Here is a 27,181-nt window from a genome sequence, read left to right on the forward strand (position 1 = left end):
ACAAAATGTAACGTACCAATCTAGTGCAAAATCTAAATCTAAAGTCATGGCACAACTTGTGAGTGAAATAATATGGGTATACAGACTATAGAATGAAGTTGATCTTAAAGACTATTACCAACGAAAATATAACGTGATCATCAAGTTGCTCTTCATATTATTTCAAATATTGAATTTCACAACTTTTGAGATAAATGGTCATTTCATTTATCATGAAAAAATTCAAGAAAAATTCCTTCACAATATGTGTGAAATTTGGAAATCAACTATGAGATATTTTCATAAAAACTCTTAATGGAGCTCAAGTGTATTATATTTGTAACATTTACACTCTTTAACTTGAGGGAGATAATGAAATATAGCTTATACATAAAAATCTTAAATATTAATAGATTGATTTGTAGAACTGTATGGTTCAGATATTTTCTTTCTATTTTCTAGCTTTTCTAACGTGTATCGTTTGAGTGGAATAATATATAAGCAATTACTTTATTCGTCTGTACCGCCTACATTTTTCATTATTTTCGTAAATATTAACAAAGTCGATTTACGAAGTATAGCATTGGAAAGTTATTAAGTGTATCCTTAAATATCTGAAAGGAACCCTATATCAAGGGTTACTGTTCTAGCCATGCAAAAATTTAATTTCTGGTAGGCTACTCATACTCATATTGAGGCAATTGAAACAATTTATGCTGAATATTGATTGTTCCTAAACATTGGCTGAAGCTCCAAGAAGCAAGTGGTTGTATCTCAGTCTTCAGCAAAAGCTGAATATTGACGCTAGGCAAACACTGTGTGATGATGAGGATCATGTTACAGCTATATGAGATGGGTATCAACTTGCCACATGTACCTAGATATGGTGTGCTACCACCAATGCTGTGACCCACGCTGCAAATCTTGTCTAGCATGCACTAATGAAGCATTGTAGCTTTGTTCGTGAAAAGGTAGTGGAAGGAATGATTGAAGTCAATTATGTGCTAGCAATTGATAAAATTGCTGATGAACCCTAGTATGCCCACAAGGACACCAAAAGAGGGCAGCAGTGACCTAATATGGGCAATTGCGTTTTCAAACCATTCAGTGAAGCTGTAGAAACAATAAAGTGGCAACTCCCAATGGCGGAATCATGGAGCTATCACCACCCATCACCGCCATGTGCATAACCAAAAAGTTCCCAGACATGGCCATTTACCACACCCTACTAACTACCTCACAACAAAAAGCAGCCAGTATATAAAAACAAAAAGCTCCGCGCAGGCCAACTTACCTACCCCTCAACAACAACGATCTTGTATCCACTTCTTCGTCTCCATATCAAATGTTGAAGAGAACCGACACGGAGGAGTCAGCAACACCCAGAGTGTGAAAGGTGAAGTTGGTGATAAGTCCGGACAAGTTGGCTGAAACCATGGCACAGGAGGCTCAAACGGAGACATTGATTGAGCGTGAGGACGATTCTAATGTTGGAATGGGGTGCCAAATTCTGATCAATGATGTGTTTCTTGTGGCGGGAAATGATTATTGAGAAATTATGCTCAAGATAGATGGTGTCCCCGTTATTTCTGTACAAATTAAAGAGATGATATTTTTATGTTTAAATTAATTTTGGGTATTTATTTTAGATTTGTGAAATTAACTATCCACTCCTACAGTTTTGATCTATCTTGGAAATCAAGGATGCCTTGGTTAACCATTGCCATAAATCAAATGATTCATGGATGGCAAGTTCAAATGGCAACATGAGTTTTTCTTCCCTAATTATTTCAGGTTCATAGCTAATCCTGCCAAGAATATCGGTTCCAAAATTTGTATCAGTGTTGTTTCCTTGGAAGTGTAATCTGACTTACATTACAATTAATTAACTACTCAAAGAATAGAACTTAAATACAATGTACTAACTACGAGAAAAAAAAAAAGTAAACTAGTGGGAAAAAAATAGTGGAGAAAAAATGTATCCATTAAAGAATCAAGTTCTTTTAATCCAAAATAACAACAAATAAATGAAAGTACTTTAAGAACGGTGATATAATAGCCAGAAGAAAACTATCACCTAGCTAGGAAATTTCGTATCATATTTGCATTTAAGCATATTTTTTTCTTTCTACACCATGTTCAAGTAAGAGAGTGTTATTACAAAAACAAAACAGACAACCAAAAAAGAATTACGAATCAGCATTTTGTTTAGGGTGTCCCTTCCGTGTGTAGTTATACTTACTATGTGATGAAAAGATATATTAAAATGTGTCAATCTGGTTACTTACATAACAAAAATCTTCAGTTCCCATTTACTGCTTCTGTTGTTTCCTGTAATTTTACACTTTATTAAATGCAAAGAAATCACTCTTCAAAGAAAGTAAAAGTTTATTGTGAAGATTGTATACCTCAACTTCCTCAAAAAGTGTCTCAAGCTCAGTTGTTATCTCCGAGAAGGACGGTCGCTTGTCAGGAGCCGCTTCCCAACATCTCTGCATCAAATCTAAGAGTTTTGGATGTGCATTCTCAGGTAGTTCCGGACGCAGGCCCTGAAAAATAACAAAAAAGACGTAAGAAAAGCTTTTGCCCCCATGTTAACAGCCCCAGATTTATTAACATAACAGATTGAAGCTCTCTTTGGGTGTGTATTAAGCAGGCTTCAAAGCACCCAAAGGGAGTCAGAGACTCAGAAGATAAGTACATTTCAGAGCAGATAGCATGCTAGAAAAATGGATCTCAAGAATATATTGCGAAAGCTATAAAGTATCTGATGGACACTCAAACTGCACATATTCCTTACTAAATGAAAGGGAAGCCACCTTAACATCATGCTCAAAATTGGACAAAACAAATCCATAAAACATTACAAAGACAATAGCTTCGATCCAATGCATGATGTAGTAATAATATGAGTAAAAAAGGAAACTAAATTCAATAAAAGATCTCAGTTACTGGAAAAATTCTTAAGCTTGATATGAAATTATGGTACAGTTGAGGTTATTGTTTAATTCCCGAAATATAAATGCTGACCTGTCTCACTCCCAATGCAGCTTGTAGTGGTGTCATGGTATCGTAAGGAACCTGCAGTATCAAGGAAAAAATTTATCAATAGTTTCCAAACGTTTTAACATCGAATTGTTCATCAACTCTGTATAATCTCAGGAAAATACCTTGGCTGACACTAGCTCCCACAGTACAACAGCAAAACTGAATACATCAGCTTTTTGATCATAGGGCTGATGGTTTATAACCTAGTGGGAGTAAAATAAAGTAAGATGATTATACAATACCTAACAAAAAGTTGAACAAAATGATGGTTAACGTACAAAGCAAGGAAAAAATGTGATAAATGACCAGGTGTATAACATATGAACTGAAAAATGAAAACTGTAGCTCATTTAATTTTTGCGATAAAACAGACGGAAGGAACAAAGTATCTGAATATTAGAGCGATTATAAAAAGAACAGCAATAGAGGTAATTTCCACAAATTTTCCCCCATCAGAATCATCAAATATATACCAAATTTTGAATAATTAAACGAGGCAACACAGCCACTGAGTGAGTCTATCGGATGGAGAAAAAGAAAATAAATAGAGGAGAATTCAGACCTCAGGTGCCATCCATCTATATGTCCCAGTCTCAGCTGTCATTACTCCTCCTTGGTTCAAGAACCGGGCGACACCAAAATCTGCCACCTTGACAACCTTGAGAGAAAACATAAAGTTCCTGATTTTAGAAAATATGAAATATTGCAATAATCTCCCTTTGAACTGTTATATGAACAATTGTACAGATGCCAATACAGATTACTTCAGTTAACCTCCCAAACTCAGTACCACCAATAAAATACTTTAAAACATTAATCACCAAAATATGAGATGAAAACAAAAAAAAATCAAAATTAGCTGCTTGATTCATGACAACTTCGATATTAGGACTAGTAAGGTTATCCTAAACTATCCCAAATTCCACATGCTACACCAAATGCAACGCCTACTGTTCCCAAAAACATTTGAACTCCAAAAGCAAGAGGTTTGCTTGTGACAATAACATTATAGAAGTTATCATCATAAACAATGTAATAAAACATGCCAAACTACAATAACAAGAAACCAGTTAAGTCCAGCTACAACAGTATAACTTGCTAATTATGATGACTATAAACAACCACAATATACTACAGTTAAATACTAAATACTTGCAATCTCTCAAAATCCCGCATGCAATTGGTTTGTGTACCAGATAGCTCTCAAGAAACAATATGATAATCACACTGCTTATTTTTGTTATTTCAGAACTGCCATAAACCACTTCTCCCCATCAACAGTTTTGTGTTGATCCACATGAGTATTTAACACAATGAAAGAGTTTTTACTGAAATATTATCAGAAACACTTCAACTAATTTCCTAATAGAGGACAACCATGCAATCGATTTCATGTCCATAAACATCAGGTAAGGGTTAAAAGTAATTCAAGACATACCCATAATATGCTCTTTATCCTGAAAAATATATGGACTTCCGGTAGCTTTCTATTCACTAACCATAGTAAGCAAATCCATAAAAGTCAGTTTATTGTTCATGGAAGTTTTACCTTGTTAGGAAGGTTAAGAAAGGAAAACCCAACTCTTCCACATGTCAAGGTTCTGGTTTAAAACTTAATATTCGGTTATATCGCCCACCAGAAACCTTAATTATTATAAAATTGATAAGCTAATCCTTGAGCGTAGTCACAACAATGATATTAAAAAGAATTCTTACATTGTCTGTATCCATTAACAAATTTGCTGTCTTCAGGTCCCGATGAATTATGTGGTTTTGATGCAAATACTCCATTCCTTTGCAGACATCAATAGCAAACTTCAGCAACTGAGAGAGCTTCAAAACATTAAGATTCTTATGCAAATAGTCATACAAGCTTCCCCCAGGCATGTACTCTGCAAAATGAAAAATTTTATAAATGAATTTGAACTTAGAACAGAGTCCAAAATTGAAACAGCCACTGGTGGGTGCTCCAGAGAGGTAATTTGAAGCCCCCGATTGCTGTCAAACGAATGAACTCTTTTAGTTTTGGTCCCAATTGAACACTAAACTGAAAGATGTTTAGACAACCCCAAAATAAAAATGAAAGAGCAAGATCAGCCAATAAGATTTACTAATCAAAATAGACATAAAGCTTTTCTCAACTGACGACCCGATATGATATATTGGGGGGGAAATGGAACCACAAAAGAATCCTACTTTAATTTGAAGAGAAATTTTTTAATTCCTCAGAAGTTCCATACCTGTTACTATGCTCAACTGTGGAGACTTGGTACAGGCACCAATAAAACGAACAACATTTCTGTGCTGGACCTCCCTGCACTCAAGAACCCAGAAAATAAGACTAATATTCATATTATTATGGTCCTACATAAAGACAAGTGCAATGAAACACAACAGCATGTCCAGTAGCAAAAATTACCCGGAAGGTAATGGGCCTAAGAAGAAAAGGCAATGAAAAGAAACTTATATTCATGTGTAACTTCATTTTTTATTTATTAATAGCACAAGTTTATCCTCAATAAAATCAAAATTAAATTTGACTAAAAGAGAAAGCAGCCAATTCTTTAGAAAGAGAGAGATACATATATAGAAATACTTTTTGCTGAAATAGTTCCCAAGGGGGAACATATCATTATACATTCATCAGTTAGTTAAGAAATGCTAGTTAAAAATGTTTTATATTTAGATTTATAATCTAACGAGCAAGTACATAATTATATAATTTAGAATATTGACAAAGACAAAGGGAAAGACAAAGCGACTTCTTGTTTGCACTCCTATAGCGTATTAAGGTTAATAAGGTGTCATACATAGGAGGCAAAATTGTCAGAGAACGGACCTAAATTGAGAGACCTGCTAACATTGAAAGAGATGCGTTCACGGATACAACTATTTCTTTCCTTTTCATTACCTTTTTTTTTGGGTAGGTGGGTGGGTGTAGAAAGTCAGGAACAGAGTGGCTATTAAACAGAATATAGTAGGAGCCAAAAGCATTAAAGATAGTTGCAAAGACAATCCAAACAATCACTGAATTCTACAGTAACAGTTAAAATCTTCTCACCGTAGGATTGCCACCTCTTGAGCAAACTCATCTTCAAGAGTATCATTCAAATGCTCAGATCTAAGAATTTTGACAGCAACATCTTGCCCAAGGTAGGTACCACGATACCTTCACAAGAAGATCAGAAGAAGCTAAAGAAATAAAAAGGGGAAACAAAGAATAGAGTAGGTCAGAAATAGCCATTTCATAAGAGCACAACATACAGATCTCCACAAGACCCACAAGCTATTTTTTCTCCTATCTTCAGAAGTCTTCTATCTATCTCCCAGTCGCCAGATTTTTCTTGTGTTTCTGATGCATCTTCTATAGCTGGAGGTGAATGTGAAGATCCAGGAAAAGATCCCTAAATTTTCAGCAATAATAAGACAAATTATCTTTTTGGCATTCATTAGTTACTTAAAAGGAGGGGGGTGCAAATAAAAAAGTATTAAGCAACATCTTATGTTAGAACACCAGAATCCAACAGGAAGAGAATAGTAAAGAGCTGAAGAAAATAGTAACCAAAAAAGGCCTGAAGAAAACTAAAACATCAACTACAAATCATAGGAGTTAAAAACTATGGTTACAATCTGCCCAATTATATATAAAGTGTAAATCTACATACAGATGAATCATCAAATGCTCAAATCTGTTACTGGCTATGTCAAGAGCTTCACACAACTGAGAAGGGAAAAATTCCTCATTTGTTCATTTGTTCTTTTATGAGCCAGTTAAATAACTTCCAAATAGAAGCACAGCACCAAATCTTTCAAAAACTCAAATGTTGAGTCATAATGACTACCATTTGTAAAAAGTAAAATCTAGAATCGAGTAACACAAACAACCATTTTTCCCAGTATATATATAAAATAAATAAATAAATAAATAAAACATTTTTCCTAGTATCAAGTGTTGTTAAGGCACTCGCCTATGAACTAAGGCACGGCGAGAAATCAACATTTCATCTTCTACATTCTCAGGTGAAGCTATTTTATTGGGCGCTCACCCTAGTGTGCTTTGTCGCACTTTGAGCTTCAACCCTAGGCCACATTAATGCTAGCTTGGGTGAAGCTGTGAAAAATACTTTTAAGATTCCCTTTTTTCAAATATTAATACTTAAATACCAACTTAATATAGTGAAGAGGTGGAGCCAATTTTTAATTTTCTTTTTTAAAAAAAACCTCAAATACCCCCTTAATAACAAAAGCTAAAATTAAAAAAATAAAACCCAAATGCCACTTAACTAGATTTTTAACTTTTAAGTTTCCTTATTTGTATTTTTTAAAGAAAAAACTGAAATATCATTATTTCCTTCACTTAAGGCGACTTTTAACTTTTCTTTTTTATATATATATTTTTATTTTAAAACTCAAAATACTATTATTTCTTTTTATTTTATTAATTATAAACCTACTATAGGTCAACTTTATTAGTTAAAACTTTGTTAGATCATCAAAACTCAAAACTTCAATCAACCTCCAATGTTGCTCTTGAAACCAGATACAAACACTACCAAGCAAAAGTACATTTTTTTTTCTCTATCTATTCTATTATTTCTTCTTCTTTTAATTATTTTCTCCTTTTTTTATTGTAATTTTTTCTAATAATTTTTGTAATATGCATTTGTAGCAAAGATTGATATTTTTTTTTCCTTTTACCATTATTCTATTGGATTAGATGAGAATAATGCTATTCTTTGATTCTTTTCTCTAACTAACAAACCATCAATAATGTAATATATATGTATATATATGTGTGTATGTGTGTATATATATGTATGCGCCTTATTCTACTTGGGTGAGCACTTTTCTTGTAAAATCTTGTGCCTTGGGCTATATAGAGGCCTTTGTGCCTAGCACCCTTGACAACACTTCGATACAAAATTCAAAGAGATGCAATGAATTGAATCAAAAGGCCATAAATAGAATTCACATTGACAATGTTTACCTTGCTTCTAGCGACCGCTTTTTCCATAGCTTTATTTAAACCATCTGTATCCTGGCCACAACATTGCAAAGTCAGCAACATTCGGATTCAGCAGAGATCCCTGTCATAAAGGAAATATAATCACAATGCTCCTTAATACATTACAATGCTACTGTCCGGGGATAAACCGTATATTGCTTAATTTAGCTGACTTGATAAATTTTAATATAAACCATCATGATTTTTTAAATTTATGTCAAATGTCAGATATTATATAATTAACCCAAAAATGAAATGGACAAGGGCTGACCAAGGAAGGAACAAAAACGGCATCAGCACAGGAAGTTAGTCCAAAACACAGAATAACAGCCATTCATTTCCTTTCTCAGCACACTGGGGCATCCGGTGTTCTTTTTCACAAATTAAATCTGATTTTTTACTGTCTTTCATGAATAAAAGAACAGAACTAACATTAAAGATATTGCGCCTCAGGAAAATAGCAAAAGATACATTATTTTCTCTAAAGCAAGATTCTTTATACATATTCTCATCCAATTACATGAAAATACAAGGAGATAATAACAGAAAAACATCTAATGAAGTGACGATTACCTCAACAGGCCACCCATCTACTACAAACACACTCAAAGAGTAGCCATCAGTTGTTGAGAACACATGTGCTTCACGAATGTTAAGTCCTATATCTGAAAGCAATGCAGAAAGCTAGAAGGACAGCTTGTCAGTATTTTAGTTTGAGTGGATTAGCAAGATAAATGATGATCTTGAAAGCCCCACAAAATGCCCAAATATAACCAAACATTAGTTGTTTGTCTCTTTATTAATTCCAAGAATACTTATCCCAAAAATCTTCTTAGCACAAGTTTTGACATTGTTCAAAAAATAGGAACTATTGCTCCCCTGTTTTGAAGGAAAGGTTAAATTTTTTTCTGAACATCATAATTCATGCAAGTACAAACTGCATCTATCAGTAAATCGCAAGAAAGCAGCTTAAGCAGGACACCCTTATTAAGTCAGCAGATGATGATGACAGGGATGTTTTCAAGAGTGTAATAACATATAATTAGGGCAACAAAATTGTAAAAGTTTCATAAATGAGTTGATCAACAAAAAAATGAAACTAGTAAACAATGGTGCATCACAAGCTGTTTCCAGATCTCAAAGAAAGCAAAGGATTATTTCAAGCTCACTTTGATTTTTCTTCTAAACAAAACCATGTGTGTGCTTTACGTAACTGAAAATGTGTTGGAACTTGGAAGACATACATCAATAGAGATTAAACCATGTTCAAACTTCAATGCATGATGGCATAGGAAATCAGTACAACCAAAGCTGTGGCAAAAATAAGGAGTACATTAGACTTCCACCCTTCTACTTCTCATTTCATCATTGACACATAACACCCTGTACTTCCATTATGTTGTCATAGAGGTTGTCACGTTAAGTAAGCATTAGTCAAAAAAAAAAAGCCTCTTAAATATGAGGATATTTTTATCATTTTGTTGAAATAATTAACACTGTAACCTTATGATAATAGAAACCACAGGTTGTCCAGTGCAGACAGAAAAAATCAAAAGGTGTTAGTTTAAAAGATTGAAAATACCATCAGGTTAATGTGTAAGTTCGCTCTAAACAAAACTAATGCTCTGTTCGACAATAGGAGAAGATCTTATTTTCAATCATACCTGACTAAGCAGCTTTGGCCTGTCAGTGGTAGAAAATATCACTTCATGAGTTGGAATATGTACAATTTCTTGCCTGCATAACATACACCAAAAGCAAATTACTTCTCATACATACATATGAGAAATACATGCCTAATGTGACAGATGCATACATCAGCTGCATGCTAACATGCATGCATTATGCACAAGCATGCTCATACATACGTTGTTATGCATCTGCTTCAATTGTCAATACAAGGGACGGGAGAAAATGTGAGAAGTTGAGCATCACAATATAAAAACAAAATGCTTCCAAATGATCCTCTTGAAAAGTTATTATGTAAAGCTAGGCAATTCATAATAATCTAGATAGTTAGAAAGCCATTACCAAAATAATTACCTATGCATAATAAAACCATCATGACAAGAGCTTCTCAATAGGGTCAAGACTTATAGCCACATTATGTATACCAATTACAACAGTCTAAGTCTAACTTTTCATCATTAGAATGAATCAAATCAATAACCTTAAAAGGCAATAAAAAAGAATGGGTGCTAAGCATAATTGTGATATCACTAGAACATAAATCCATTCAATAAAACATAAAAGTAGGAAAAGCAAATTTCATACGGAAATGTATTACCCCAAATGAGAGAAAGAGACCAATTTCAGTTTCATTAATGTTGCAGGTAGGTGAATGATAGAATCATGAAGAATTAGCCTATTTTGAACTTTGTAGTAGTACACTAAAGGGTAAATATGCAAGCATACACAAGCACAAGCATACAACCTCACAACCCTCACCCACAAACAAAAATAAGAAGGTTTTCATTCCTAAAAGTAGGAAAATCTCCCATTCATGACCACGTTAACAAATAGAATATATGGCCAAATTTTCATAAAGGGAAGGTCAAACAATCTTCGACAAAGTACCTTTTGGTAAAGTTCTCAGTCAGATGTACGTCTTCTTCACACTTGGAATTCTTTCTGACATCCAAATTTAGGTCCTCAAGCTTAGAGCAAGGTTCAAAGTCAACTGGATGATCCCTGCTTCTACTTACAGAAGGAGATAGATGAATAATCCAAATTATATATGAAAACAAGCAATTCAAGTGGCATTAAAATGGTTAGAATGACAAAAGAATACATTTAGGGCCAAATACTGAAATGGGAAAGGGGCACAGAGCTAACAATCTTACACATATAATACCTTTTATGTGATGGAACAACCTTTTCACTATCTCCATCATCAAAAGACTGGGGAGATAAAGAATTTATATATTGTTTATCATCAATAGCATCTGCTTTGGTGCAAAGGTTCTACATGGCAACATGTAAAAGGAAGAAAAACAAGCAGGATCAGAAAAACGAGGCAAAAAATATGTATCACATGAAAAGAGAAAATCACGAAATTATCAACATGCAAGGCCATTATGTTAACAATAATAGTAAAGAGATATTTTACTTATAAATGTAGTGCTCTAGACCATGTATCTACAAATTAAAAAGTTAAAAGAAAAGGAACAAAATCATAAACAATCAATATGAGATGTTTAAAGATATAGGCAAAGGCTTTTTGTTAATGGTAGGGCCAAGGTATCTCAACAGAACTTATTTGCCAAGTGAAAAAGCTTTAAAACAAATTCCCTTTTAAAGCTCTTTTTTCCATTTGTTAATGGATAAACATGTTTTACCAATATTAATTGAAAAAGAATACTAGTAAACTTCTTTTCACCAAATCTATTAAGTTTCTACTTAATGCAATAGATAATGCTTGCTCAATAAAACTAATAATTGTTTTAACATGTGTAATTAGTCATAAATAATACTCTTTGATAAGTACTTCTTTCCAGTTCCCTCATAGACATACATAGGGGTGAACTGCACGCCAAAGATTTGGATTGGCATTACAATATCAACTATTAAACACTAAAGGGCAATTGTTCCCTGCACCTATGTCCTTCTGAAAAATTCTTTTCTTCCTAAACTTCTGTACCACAAACCCTGCATATATGTGCAATTCTCCAAAGATTTGGTTCCTAGAAACTTTTCTTTAATGATTATTGACAAGTAAGTTACAAACACAATTTACTTATTTTTCTTGCAACACCTACTTTTTTTTTCTGAAAAATAATAAACCTTACTACCTTTTCCTAAATTCAGCTTCTATGACTTTGCTTGAATCCCATTCTAAGCCTACATATGAACTAGTAGTTGAAAAGAAAATCATATATCTCGAACTTTCCCTGTTTCAGTAACCGTATCTTGAATGCAACAAAAAGGTACTAAAATCGGAAGTTCTTCTTAATCCCTAAACATTTGCTATTAAAACAAAAGGCAAAGAAGTATACCTCCAAGAAGCGGATATGATAAACTGGCCGCCTCTCCGGATCCTTGGCCAATGCAAGCAGCTTGTGATGTAACAAAACATCTTCCACTCTATCCATATTAACATCAAGTCCATAGCTGAATCCGACAAGCAAACAACTTCATCAGCTTCAAAATATCCAAGTACACAAAAATACGTATAAAAATAGTTATACAAGCGCAAATTATTGGTTTAAGAAATAGATTTTACCTAGCAGGCAAGCGATTGAAGTGAGAATCTAAAAAGTCGCGAAAGTCAGGATTAGAAATAGCTTGTTCGTGGCCAGATTCGACTAAGCGATTGAAAACGTCGTTTCTGACATCGTAGCTGTTGAAGCTGCCAAAGCTTCTCGGCGGCGATGAGCTCTCTCCGACACCTTCAGTCAAATCCATCAACAACGAAACCTACTCCTTCGTGTTCTTCGTTGTTTCTATTTAGGCATCGCATGAGGTCAGAAATTACAGTGGTTTTTTGGTTGTTGATCAAAGTGAAGGATCTTTGACTGGTGATGGAATTTGAGAGGACCAAAATGGAGGGAGATGATTGTGGTTTCAAGGGAATACAGAGGGTAAATTTGGAAGTTCACATTAAAGTGTAGCAGAGAAGGAACAGGTGAAGGCGAATGTTCATGTAAGGGTGTTGGCCAAACAGTGAGAGAGACTTCGTTTTCTTTTTTCCATTTTCGTCCTTAAAATAAAATATTAGGACTTAGGAGATTAGTCAGTGGATAGAGTTCGCCAATTCTTTGGATTAAAATATGTTTCCCAAGTACAGAAATGACCTTGAGGAGTACAGAGAATTACGAGAATGACATTTTCGTAAGCAGAAAAAGGGTGAGAAAAACAAAAAAAAAAAAAAAGGAAAAATGCGAGATTCGTGCGTCGTGGTGGTGGCATTATTATTACTTACACGCGTTTTTTGAGTAATTATTCCGACAAGACATATATTATATGCGATTTTGTCTAAAATGAAACATCTTTCACTTTTTTAATTCAATATTCAATACTTTTCAAATTAAGCTTAATTTTTAACTAATTTAATATTTTTCCTTGAAACACTTACCGTAATTACTTAAAAGGGTAAACTCTAAAATACTTACCCCAACATATTTTTATTAATATTATATTTTAATCACTAATACCATCAAATTTTAATATTTTAATCATTCTTCTATTAAATTATTAATTGTGGCTTTTTAATTAATATAATAATAATTTTAATTCTCCAATATTTATAAATTTTATCAATTTAGTTTTAATTCTAAAAATTTAATAAATTTCGCTCTTAACTTTACACATTCTATCAATATAATTTTACTTTTTAAAAATTTTAAAAAAACTATTTAAAAAATAAATATATATATATTTAAAAGTTCATTTTGAGATTAAAATACATAAGATTTTATAAAATGCATACAAAATTATAAATAAATATTCATTTTCTCTTTTTCAATATGATTTATTTATTGAATTAGTAATTTTATAAATAAACTATATTTTCAAAAAAAAAAGCCCCACAAGCAAAACTTAAATTAGATTCAAATTTTTTCATTTTTTAGTTTATTTTTAAATAATAATTTTTATTATATATTTTGCCTTTTCCTTAGTCCTCATCAAATTTTTCGAGTGTTGGACATTGCCTACACCCACAATCACCTGCACCAATAATTATTACTTCAAACTCCTTGACTTTCATCCTCCATCATCACGCCATCAAATTAGGAATTGGTTGTGGAGTTGCCAGCGTAGCCTTCCACCTATTGGATCTCCAAAAACTCATCCTCACACATGTATCTCTAATTATGCCCGCGCTCTATTGCAACCTCAAACTCAAACACAAACACAACAAAAACCATTCTGGGAACAAACTAAAGACATTGATCCTAATCTTTTTCGACCTTAGGTTGTAGTTTTTTATTTAAGCTAAACATGGCGGTCGTTAATGTTGAAAAAAAGGAAATTTTGGATCTGCATAAGTTTTCTTCATGGCTTTTTCCCTCTTGAATTATTTTGTTTATAAGATTATTATTTTATTTATAAAATCATTATTTTATTAAATAAATTTCATGTTAGAAAATGAGAAAATATATATTCATTTATTTATAAATTTTATAATTTTGTATATATTTTACAAAATCTTACGTATTTTAATTGAAAAATAAACTTTTAAAATTTTTAAAAAATTAATTTTAATTTTTAAGAATCAAGACTAAATTGATAAATGTGTAAAGTTGAGAGCTAAATTTTTAGATTTAGGACTCAATTGATACAATTTGTAAACATTGAATGGTTAAATTTGTTATTATGTCAATTAAAAAAGGCAAATGTTAGTGATTTAACAAAGGAGTGACCAAAATATTAAATTCCAATAACATTAGTAGCAAAAATAGAAATTTGTAAACTTAGGTGACCAAAACAGAAACACATTAATAATTGGGTGACTATTTTTAAAGTTTATTCAAAGTTAAAATATGCTTAAGTTGTTTTTCAAATATTTAAATTCCGAGTAAATTACTCGGTTGGTCACCCTATTTTTAGGGTACATTTGTTTTGGCCACTTAATTTTTAAGTCTGTTTCAATTTGGTCACTAAAAAATCCTTATCATTCATGACCCGACTTTTAGAACACTTTCATTTTAGTCACCAAGCATTAAATCCTTAACAGTGGATGATTGTACATGCCAAATCATGTCCACATAATGTTTACACTTTCATTTCAGTTTAATGCTCTATGACTTTTAAGTATTAATAGTTGATTTTCTTGATTATGTTTTTAGTAAAGATTGGTTATATTAATTGGGAGTATTTTGAAAAATCATTTAATACACCACTAGTCAGAGTTTAACTAAACTCCACAAGCAGGTTGAGGGTCTGACAAGTGTCATATTTATAAGATGTAGTAAAAATATAAAAACAAAATATATAAATAAATGTGACACTTGTTAGACCCTCAAGTATTTTTTGAGTGGAAACTTCTATTGGTTTGTTGAGTGGTTTCCTTGAATTGGTTTTATTCAAAAAATTTCCAAAATGAGAGATGTAACCACACAAAGTTCACATAACTTACAAATACTTGACGTATATATATAACAGATCGTTCGGTGGACTAATATGTGGCGGACTGACCCTGTGGGTCGTCCAATTGTGTTTTGAATGACAGATGGCTAAACTATGGACTATTCCGCGAATACAAATATTGTGGAAAGTAAGGCTGATATCTAAATTTCAAAATTTTCTGTAAACACCAAAATGGTAGACTGTTTCGCAAATATCCAACATTATAATAGGTCCTGTGGAAACTTATAGTGCGGAACATAAATAAAACCTGTGATCAAACTTATAGTGCGGAACATAAATAAAACCTGTGACCATTTTATTTCCATACATCAAAAAGGGTTCAAGATAACCACCTTCAAATTTCACATATATGTTTACAAAATAATAAATAACCTTCTTTATATACAAGCCACTTAGACTGTAACAAACATAATCAAAAGTCTAACAGAACTCTGAGTGGTTAGTGTGATCTTCTTGTTGATCCGATTGACACATTCAGAATCTACATGATAAAAGCAACATAGGAGTAAGTATTAAGAATACTTAGTAAGCTCATACAATTTCAATAATTAACCTACCTCACGTAACCATTATATGTTAATCTAATATGCAAACATGGTTTACCTATCAAGCAACACAAATCATCAGCAAGGTGAGTGCATACACTAGCTCAAATATAATACGTTAAAAACCCGTCATTCCTTTCCGAATAATCCATTTCCTTTTCAACGATTCGGGCTCAAAATTTAACAATCAACTTTTCCATTACCTTTTATTCCATAATTCGTCAATTTCACACTTGTATGTGTTATATTGCCCGATGAAACATCATAAAATAACTTAAAACACATGTACGCTTCACATTAGAGGCTCATTCGAGCTAATCAAGTACAGAGGTTGTAATAACCCATTTTTCAGTAGTGTTAAAAACAGTGGGTTTGGGACCCCAATTCCGATGAGTGAGATCGTAAATATTATTATTCAATATTTACGAGTCAATTATAGTGTTGAATTGATTTTGGATCTAATAAATTTAGCTATTTGGACAATTGGTCGAAGTACAAGTAGTTCGACCTTAAAGTCAGTGATTTTAGAAAATGAGGTATCAGGACCTCATTTTCATAAATCAAAGTCGTAAATGTTTTTATTAAATATTTACTAAGTGATTATATAAGTGAATTGCATTTTGGATAGGTAATTGTACCAATTTAGCAACTAATTAAGGTACAATGACCAAATTGTAAAAATCGTAAAAGTTAATCACTATAGATTTTTATTCAATAAAAGGTTTAAATGGAAAACTTTTAAGGACTCGCATGGCAATTAAACATTAGTGTAATAATATTGGACAATTAGTGCTTTATTTAAGATAAAAATATGTTAAAAATAAAAATAATAATAATAATAAATAAATAAAATATGATAAAAACAGAATAAACGAAAGTTATCTTCATCATTCTTTATTTATCACCATTCTAAACTAAAAAAGAGAAAAGGAAGAAGCCATGGTTGAATGCTCCAATGATCGATTTTGCATGGTAGGTCCTTTAAAGTTCGTTCATCATAAATTTTATATTTTTGTGATCGTTGTAACTCGATTTAGCTAAACCGTACCTTTGTTTTCCATTGTTGTTAATTGAAGTTTTTGAATGTTAATGGTAGATTTTGAAGCTTAGAAATGAAATAGGACTAACTTGTAAAAGGAATTTTGATAATTTTAAATTTAAGGACTAAAATGAAAATGTTTTGAATTTGGCATGATATTTCTATAAATATTGATTTTAGAGGGTTTTATAAGGATAGAATTGAAATCAGATTGAAAATCAGAACTTAACTGTGAAAATTATGATAGTTTCAGTTTTAGGGACTGAATTGAATAAAATGCAAAAGTATAGAGAGCATTAAAATAATAAAATTTAATTGATATATGCTTATGGTAGGATGATATTGTAACATCCTAATTTTGGGCTTAGTCGGAACAGTGGTTTCGGGAACACAAATCCGATGAGGAAAATTTCATTTTTATTATATTTTTATGGTCTACGATTTCACGAAATGAAAATTTCGTTTGAAAATTTCAACGTTTGGGCACTCAATTTAGTAAAAAGGATTAAATTGTAAAAAGTGAAAAAGTTGAGTTCTACATGTTAGAGGTATCAAATTGTTATGAGAGGTCCTTAAATGATAGTTAAACCATTGTATAACTTGTTGGACAAAAATGGCCTTGATTGGGTAAATTTTGGAAGAATAGTAAAAAGGGCATTTTGGTCATTTAGGGGTAAAATGAATTAAAAGACAAATTTTAAACTCCAAATGTGTCCCTTTCTTCTTGCTACAGCAGAATGTACTAAGAGCAGTCATGGTTAGGGTTTGGCCAAGCTTCCAAGCTTAATAATCAAGGAAATCAATATTTGGGGTTAAATCAGGAAAATACAAGGTTATGGACTAGAATGGTAAATTGTCATTTCTGGATCCGAGGTAAGTTTGTACGTAAATAATTTATCGATTCTTTTTATTTTATTATATTTTGTTATCATATGAAATGTGGTTGCCTATAGAATGATTATTTGTTGTAAATTGCAAATTGAAAAAGGACTATGAATAAATTGTAACATGTTGGAAAGTGAGGAATTTCTCGGTTGAGCCTTCGGAATAGAAACGATACGAATGATCTATTGTGAGGTCACATGTGTAGTACTAAGTGCAGGCTACTATGCGTACCAGATAGCTTTGGCTACAAGTGTGAAAATATGTGCAGGCAACTGAGTATCAGTTATTATTCCAAAGAGTTCAACGGGAAAATCGATTAAGTAAAAATACACGTGAACATGGTTATATGATGAATAAGTGCAGGTATATGTTTAAGAAAATTTTGAGCAATATGCTTGATATTTGAGTGAACTTCGATAAGACAAAATGGATTAAGTGAAATTATGTAAGAGTGAATTTTAGTAGTAAAACAGTGTTAGACAGCAGCAGTTGTGTGACTTTAAAAATTCACTAAAATTTTTTTAATTTGAATTAAATTTCAAATAAATTATGGAATTAAATCTTAATGAGTCTATTTTCATATGAAAGAAACAGGGGGAGAAAAAGAGTTTTATATTATGTGATATTATAATTTTTGTGAGATAGTTTCAGAATGAATTTGAGATCCCCTGTTCTGACTTGGAAAAATTGTTAAAAATTGTAGAAACATAATTATGGGTTATAGTTTATATTATTAGAATCTTTGATGAGTCTAATTTTAATAGAAACAAACGGGAACATTATCCGAGTCTCGTACTATGAGATAAATAAATTTTAGTGAAGAAAGCCGAAGCTGTCAAACAGTGAAATAGGGGAGACTTTGAATAATAAACTGTACTTATTGGCTGGACCAAAAATTCTGAAAATTTTATGGTGGAAATATATATGATTCTAGTTTCTGGGAAAATTTACGGATCTTAATTTTGAGTTCCGTAACTCCCGATATAAATGATTTAGTGACTGTGACTCAAGAAAGCAGCTTAACCAGAACATGTATAAATGTACAATTGGGTTAGGTTTACTTTGGAAAGCATGTTAGTAAATTGCTTATTATTATTTCATGTGAGCTTACTAAGCGTAAAGCTTACCCCCTCCTTTACATTTCTTTTTGTGTTGTCAGGTTAGCTCAAGGTTGGAGATCGTCGGAGGTAGCATTACACTATCAAGCCAACACCTTGACAGTATAAACACATGCTAGAATTATCAAGTGAGTGACATGTATAGGGACCTAGTTTTATAACATGTGTTATTATAATTTGTCCAAATATATTGGTCTTTAGTGAGCTAATGATTCTGTCTTATAAATCTAGCTATTTATGTTATGTTTGATATTGGTGATGTGCATATGCTTGTTAGCCATCCATGGTTGGTAATATGTTATGTGTTGTTGTGAATGTTTAAGTCCGTTAACGCCTCGAACCCTGTCCCGATGTTGGATACAGGTGAGGGGTGTTACAGATATAATATTTTGAATTGATAAATTGAATTGAATAATTGTATAGATTGAGAATTGGACCAAATTAGAATTAATCTAGGAAAAAGGCAAATTTGCTTATTAGTCCTTAGAGGATTGACCTTTTCTGATTTAATCAAGTAAGTTCACATAGTATGATTGTATTTAAATCATTTTACATTTGATTTGTGAATTTGTATTTGTTTGATAATAGTTTGAATTATTCACAATTTAATACAATGGGTGAGTTATGAACTAAATCATAGAAAAGTGATAAACTAACGGATAAAACTTAAAATGATGAATTGAAATCTGATATAAAAATGAATTGATAGTTTATTATAATTGATCGAATTGTACTAGTATGAAACTGATCGATTGTTTACTGTAAGGACTAAATTGAATTGATTTGAGATTATTGTATTTTGATGTAAATGCAAAATTGATTTTGTATTCAAAAGAATTATGTTGATATATTAATATGTATTGATGATTTTCTATTGAACAGATATTATTGAATTTAGATGTTTTCTTATAATGGAAATTAAAAACGGTTACCCCATTAACTACTCGGGCAGAGTCGGATATAGTTAGCATGCATAAGATTAGAAGAGTTCAGAGTTACTTCAACTACGTGTCGATGAGGCACTGGGTGTCAAATTACTTCGATTATATCGATGAGGCCCTAGGTTTCAAACACATTGATGAGTGTTGGATAAAAATTATTTACTTAAACATTGTTCGATAAGGCACTGGGTGCCAATCTGGTGTGATTGTTAGATTTGTGTATCTGTTCGAGTCTGAATCAAGTTAATAAGGATATGAATATGATATTTGATAAATGATATATATATTTGAATTGATAATGTGATTTGGTAATATTAAGATGATTGCGATATATAAATATCTTGGCATGTAAAAAGCATGCATATTGAATCTACGAGACGGAGGGCCATTATGAATTTATGATGTATCAAACGTTGTCATTTGGAAAATAACAGGTTGATATCAATGATACCAAAGTATCGATATAATGTATTCTTTAGATTGATTAATTGGAGCATGAAAATATTTTATTCAAGTGGTATCAATGAGACTTTTAGTAGTATTTATTAATGGAAATGTTGAATTAAGTTTTATAAATGGTATTGAGTTATTGATTTCATGCGGTTGGTATTAAATTGAATTGAAATGCTAAATGTTTGAATTATTATATGAAATAGTTATATGATGAACTTACCTTGTTGATTTGTGATTGTCATGTTTAGGCAAAATTGTCTAGTTGAATAGCTTGTTGTGTTAAATCGTAATATAAGGTAAGATGTTGTTTAAATATCAGTGAACTTACTAAGTATTTGTACTGCTTACCTTCCCATTGTTTCCTTTTCCCTAAAGATTGTCAACTAGTAGAATATGTCAAGCGGATTGTCGAGAAGCTCACACTATCATGTTGCTGATTTAGTAATCTTTTAATCATTTAAAACTTGATTTTGTGGCATGTATATAGGTGATTTGTTTTGATCAATCTTGAATGTTGGTACTTTGGTTCTTGAATGTGGATGGTATTTTGAATGGTTATATATTACATACATAAGTGTCAAGGTTGGTAATGTGATGTTTGAGTATAAGCATAATATGTATAGATGTTATCTTGATCGGTAGTTTTTTTAGAACCTTAAATGGAGTTAAACTTGATTGGTAAATGAGTTGGGTACTAAAATGTGTACATTGACATTTTTGTCAAGTTATGGTAGAAGCTTAAATGGCACATGTTGGTTGTGCTTAGATTAAGGTTGAAATGTTAAGATGTTTGGTGTGCCTTACTTGAATGATTGATGAATATATATATATGCTATAAGCTTACCAATGTGTTTATTACTTATGAAATAGCCTGGATGGTTTTGTGGTTAAAAAAATGGATGAATTAGTATGTGTTTAGAATGGTTTTATGCAGGTTTGAATGGCCAAATGTGCACCAGTTGAGTCATTAGTTTGATCTTTGTATAATGCATCTAATTCAAGTTTATATTGATTTTGTATGAGATTGAATGATGGGTAATATGTTTTGCAATGGAAAAGATGTTGAATCAAGTTTATAGATTGGATGCGATGGTGCCTAAATGGCATATTGGTTAGGCACTTTTAGGTTGAATTATTTCATGTCTATGTTTTGTTTTGGATGTGAATGAAGTATGTTTTTATAGTATCATTTTATGCCTTTAGAATTGGTTAGGCGAACTGAACGTTAATGCTTATATTTGCACACATATGCTATCACACAACCATATGTCACACAAAGACAAGTGACACGGCCGTGTGCTCTTTGAGATTTAGGAGGTTTTGGTTAACACGGTCTTAGTCTCTCACACGGCCTAACCACAAGAAAATGTTTGTGAGATTTTACATCTAGGTCCACACGGTCTCAATTTGTTACACAGCCTGGTGACACGACCGTGTGACTCAGATTTACATGGCTTTAGTCTTTAGCACGGTTTGAGTACACAGCTGTATGATACAACATTACGCGGCCTCAACCTGTCACACAACCGTGTGACCCCTGTTTTGCATTTTTATCTTTCTTTTATGAAATGTTTCAATTGAGTCCTTGATTGATTTTGAGTTGATTTCGAAGCTTTCGTAAGCTCGATTTAAGCCTGATATTGCAAGAAAAACACATCTTAATTGAATGATTGAGTTCTAATGAATGTTTAAAATAAATTTTGAATTAAATTTGCATGTTCTTGTTCTATTAATTATTGTAGCATCCCATAACCTTAATCCGACAATGGAGACGGGTGAGGGGTGTTACAGAGGTGTCAGGTTACCCGTTCGGGCTAAACCTTTATCGACACAATAATAGCCTAGCCATGACTGTATATACATGTAAGGTTATCAGTCCAAGCTAAACCTTTAAAACGACATCAAATTACCAGTCCAGGCTAAATATGTGTCATTTATATCTTCGAGTCCGCAAAAAATGTTAGATCTCGGAATCATCAGGAAATAACATATAACCATGTGTATGAGTCATTTACTAAGTTTATCAGGATGCTTTCCTTTAATTATCAGAATGCTTTCCTTTAATAATCTCATTCTCATTCCTTTATATCATAATTCAATATCTCCTTTCAATATTCGATAAACCAAATCTAACTTATCAAGTTTCAATTATACCATTGAAAAACAAAAACAAAGAAAAATTAAACACTGTTTATATCGTGTGAACTTACATGGCAGAATCGTAACACCACGGTAGAGTCTACTTAACAACCTTCCCTTTTCCTTAATCTTCTCTTGGCAGATTTAAATCTTGATCTATAACATAATTTAATTCAATTTCCATCAGCCAAAAGTCATTCATCAACCTATTATATGTTTAAACCAGTTTTGAACATTTACTCCTTAGTCCTCATAGTTAAAAAAAAAAACAATTCTTGCTCTACTAAATAATCATTTTTCATATCTAAACTTCTAATCTAATCAATTAGCATCAAAACTTCAAGCATGCATCAATGACAATAGTTCAAAACTTTAACAATTTTGAAAACAGACATACATGTTAGCTAAATCGAGTTATTGTGTTCACAAAAACATAAAATTTATAAGAAATAGACTCGAATTAGCTCACCATGCAAAAAATATAAGTGTGGTCGAAACTTCTCTAGTTCAACAATGAAGAAAAACAGCGATGAAGAAGATGAAAGAAATGAACTCCTTCTTTCCATCCACTATGTTACAATATTTATATACATAATCAATTATTAATTAAAATTAACATTATTTTAGATAATACCAACACTTATCCGGCCACTATCTATAAAGAAAATGACTAAATTATCATTTTAGGCCCTAATCGGTTAATGTATCATCATTAGTAAATAAAATTCCTTAATAAACAATTTTTACCACTTTTACAATTAAGTCTCTATACTATAATAAATTTTCTAATCAATCAAATTACCAAACCAAGATTTCATATAATAATATAATATACTAGTAATTATTAATTATTAAAACTTACGGACTCAATCATCGATAAACAAGATTTCAGTACCACTGAAAACGGGCTATTACAAGAGAACTATTGAGGAAACAGGGGCGTAGCCAAGGGGCTGGCATGGGCCCCGGCCCTCCTAAAAGATAAAATTGCATTTTAGGCCCTTTAAATTTTTTAAAAATTTTAAATTAGTAAAGGTAAAATTACATTTTGGCCCCCCTAAAATTATAAAAATTCAATTTAATCCTTTACAAATTATAAAAATATAAACTATAAAAAATTAAAATTTCATCCAGCCCCCCTAAAAAATTTTTTTGGCTTCGCCCTTGTGAGGAATTCTATGGGTAGTGCCACAAGCAATGCTAACTGATCTTGGCTTTGCATAAGTCACATAAACTTGCCTTACTTAGATCAACAATCTTTTAAACCAAAACAATTGGACTTTTATGTAACAACCCGATAGTTAGGGTGTCGAAAAATAAAGTCTGAGACCTCGTTTATGTAAAATGAACCCTTAAATATTTTTATTTAAATATTTATGAGATTAGTTAGTAGTGAATTAGATTTTGATTAAGTGAATTTTGTGAAATTAAGAATTATTAAAGTATAAGGACTAAATGCGTAAAGGTTAAAAGTTGAATTATAGATTAAAATAGCAAATATATATTTATTCTTAGTAGTGGAGGGCATTAATGGTTGATAATGTATATTTTATATGTTAATCTAATATATATATATATATATATATATATATATATTTAAGTTATATAATAATGATAATAGTTATTATAATAAAAGGAAGAATAAAGAAATAGAAATAAAATTGCATGCAAAATTTGAGAAAGAAAAGAAAGGAAGAAAAGAGAAAGAAACGCACGGCCATAAGGGTTTAAAGCTTGCCAAGTTCAATTGGTTAGTTAATTTAGTCCATTTTCTTATAATTTTTACGTTTTTGGAATCCCGGTACTTAGGGCTAGCCGACCCATGTTGTAATTTTTTATATTGTTTAGAATTTTGGATGTTATTATTGTTTAATAGTTTAAATGTTATGGGCTAAATTGATAGATTTTTGAGTTAAAAATAGAAAAGGACTAAATTGTAGAATTTATTGTTAATTTTAAGCAATAGGGACTAAGGTGTAAAAAATTTAAAATTTAAGGGTATAATTGAAAATAGGGAGTTAAATTTAATTTAAAGTGAAATGAGTATGAAAATATAAAGTTAATTGTGAAGATTAAAAATTAGTCTCGATTTAGGGACTAAATTGATATTTAAGCAAATGTTGAGTAAAAATTGAAATGTTCAATGTGGAATTGCATTGTGTAGTATTAATGTATTTTAATTGTTTGAATTTCATAACTAACATCGTACCAGAATCCTCGACTAAAAAGGGGAAGAATAAAATCGACGTCAAATAGCTCAGAATCCACGGTATGTGTTTCTATAATCCGAACTTAACTGTTAATCATTGTATTTTGAATTATTGCATATGGTAAGCAGTTGAGGTGAGTACTTTAGTACTTGGGATTGAATTGAAATTATAGCTAATTGAGATGGATTGATTTGGTATGTTACACCTTAAACCCGGCCTAGACATCCAGACTAAGTCCAGAGAGTTACATCATCGATATTAAGAATACCACTTTTATAACACAGCCAAAATGAAACCATTCATCATATTATATCCATCACAGCAATTAACTAAGTATATAATCTTCCCAAACATCATAGTATCATAAAATACCGAATTTCCTAATAGTAGAATTTAAAATAAAGATAAAAGCTTGACCGAGCTCCCACAGCGCCGACCCATTCAAGTCTTAGAACCACCTGAAATCCTATCAATAAAAAAATGAGCTGTAAACTCAGTAAGTAAAAGGCGTTCGTTCAATTAAAAACACATTTATAAGATAGTTCCCGAATCTCAAGATTTGGTTAGGTAACAAAAGCAATTTCAACTCAGATACGGAATAGATCAGTTACATATGCAGAAGCAATTTCAATTTCATATATAGAATAGATCATATCCATATGCAATTATTCTTACCACCATCCACTACACACCATCTTCAGTCATCCCAACACACCGTTAAGAGCGTTCAATGCCCAACCAACCCTATACACCATGGAGAGTCTGTTTGACACATTTACAGGGATGCAACCTAGCTATTAGATCGAAATGCGATAAAGCACCAGATTTGTATTTATACGTATCGTGGCTTAGCCATTGATTCAGAGTAGATTACTTCATTCTTCACAATATCCCAACCCAAGCAAATGCATATTACAAACATCCACAACATGTGTTCAGTCATTTCAATTCATTTCACAGATAGATAATATAGTTTAGTATCAGAAATAGCCATCACAGTGCACATGTATTTATATCATCCATATATCAATTTTAAAGTGTCAAAGAGTCCTCATACAATCATATTCAGATCATTCATACATTGGGGAGGTCAGTGCTTGTGTGGGATGTAATGCGTGAGTTTGTGCAAGTGTACACAGTCGTTATCAAGTAATAAGTAAGTATCGAGTTATCATCTCCACAGGGATTGTATTTGTGCTAAGTCACTTAATTTGTAAAATTATATTAACAATTTGGTAAATAAAAACACAATATAGTTAAGAAGTGATGATTAAAATATATTAAACTAAATGCAATAATCCCTAATGCAAATTATCCTAAGTATGCAAATTATATGAATGAAATAAATTTTAGCAAAATTAAACACAATTTGCAACAATTATAACATAAATAAACTAGGACAATTACTTCAATTAAACTCAATTTATTATCAACATGCTTAATAACATTCGGAAAAACATTCATGGCAACTCGATCTTTCATGAGTTTGGAAACCACATTAGGTCCTTTCAAAATCCTTTACTTAGTAAATACGCATTTTACTGATCTTTATTTACTAAGGGTTTCTTAGTATTCGTGTGAGGTAACAGGGACGTGTTAGGTTTGAAACAGTTTAATCACACAAATCTAAAAACTATGCAGATAACAGAGCTTGGTTAGAGTTGTTATGCAACTTGCAATTTAATTGGGTTAGGATCTAAATTGAGCATGCACATTTCAATTATGTGTCCATTAGTCGTCGTCTGGTTAGGATCACTCAGCTAATTCAGGTGCATTTCGATCATTTATGAACGAAATACAAACTTGATTTTAATTGAAAACATGATCGATTGAGGCATAAACATTATAGGCATGAATCAAATAAATATTATTTAATCAAATCAATCATCCTAGCTTAAATAAAATTAAGCTAACATTGTTGTAAACAAGAACAAAGAACACATAGTAAACATTTTTAGATTAAATTAAAGAAATGAAAGATTAAACCCAAATCAAAGTGGCTGTCACCCAAGACTCTGACTGATGAGGCTCATTCGCTTCTTCACTTTGCTCCTTTGCTGATGGCTCTCCAAGGTGGCCGACAAAGGGCTTTAGAGGCTTAATTGCTAAAACTCTATGAAGAGATGATGCTAGGTGTGGGGAATGGAAAAAGGCTAAAAGAATTTGGAGAAAAGAGAGAATGATGAATGATGAGGGATGATGGATGAGGGAATGAATAGGTCATATTTATGGGTGAAGAGAGGTGGGTAGTTTGCTAAAAATAGCTAGGTTTAGTCTCTTCAAATCTCTTCCTTGGATGGCTGACCACAATTATTGGAATTTGAGCTGATTTTTACTTGATTTTTAAGCAGATTAAATGTCATAATAACTCAGGACTGAGACTCGATCAATCGTAAATCTTCGGGCAAATCTCTAATTTCTTCAACAATGCAAGGACCTTGTGTAATTAAACCAAAAAGTGGCTTAAAAGAACAGCCATGTGTAGCCGAATTTGGGTTGACTTGGTCTTCAATTTGGACGGTTTTGTAATCCAACAAAGCTATCAGACCTGTCCAAAATAAATTAATAAGTTAAAGGACCAAAGAATAAAATTTAACCAATTTTAAATAATTAATTAAAACCCAAATTATTAATGAAATATTTTAAAATGAATTATTTAAATATAATTTTATATTTTATTATTTAATTTAATCATTCATGGCCCATTTTATGTCTTAAAAATATAATATG

At 31.8% G+C, this 27,181-nt stretch overlaps 1 protein-coding gene across 2 annotated transcripts; it reads right to left on the reverse strand.

Annotated features, from left to right (window-relative positions):
• Nucleotides 1-2,027: 2,027 nt before the first annotated feature.
• On the reverse strand, nt 2,028-12,908 carry LOC108489301 (serine/threonine-protein kinase STY46-like). 2 transcript variants are annotated; one of them, XM_017793745.2, is made up of 16 exons: nt 12,255-12,908; nt 12,028-12,142; nt 10,887-10,996; nt 10,610-10,729; nt 9,697-9,769; nt 8,606-8,716; nt 8,015-8,065; nt 6,292-6,431; nt 6,089-6,196; nt 5,268-5,341; nt 4,744-4,919; nt 3,590-3,685; nt 3,150-3,230; nt 3,010-3,060; nt 2,388-2,528; nt 2,028-2,310 (listed from the first exon to the last, which is right to left on the reverse strand). In XM_017793745.2, the coding sequence occupies exons 1-16, from the start codon at nt 12,434-12,436 to the stop codon at nt 2,281-2,283; spliced, it is 1,659 nt and encodes a 552-aa protein (XP_017649234.1). In that variant the 5' UTR covers nt 12,437-12,908; the 3' UTR covers nt 2,028-2,280. The 2 variants fall into 2 exon arrangements, with proteins under 2 accessions (XP_017649234.1, XP_052881833.1); XM_053025873.1 differs by having other exon boundaries at nt 12,028-12,172; nt 12,255-12,367.
• Nucleotides 12,909-27,181: the final 14,273 nt, after the last annotated feature.

This window comes from Gossypium arboreum, chromosome 3, assembly GCF_025698485.1.
Source record: "Gossypium arboreum isolate Shixiya-1 chromosome 3, ASM2569848v2, whole genome shotgun sequence".
Taxonomy (NCBI): domain Eukaryota; kingdom Viridiplantae; phylum Streptophyta; class Magnoliopsida; order Malvales; family Malvaceae; genus Gossypium; species Gossypium arboreum.

Coding starts and splice junctions, on each gene's coding strand:
- LOC108489301 (XM_017793745.2), bottom strand. CDS start 12,436: ATGGATTTGACTGAAGGTGTCGGAGAGAGCTCATCGCCGCCGAGAAGC. Junction 9,770..10,609: donor ACTGAGAACTTTACCAAAAG/GTACTTTGTCGA, acceptor TATGTTATGCAG/GCAAGAAATTGTACATATTC. Junction 5,342..6,088: donor CAAGAGGTGGCAATCCTACG/GTGAGAAGATTT, acceptor TCTTGAGTGCAG/GGAGGTCCAGCACAGAAATG.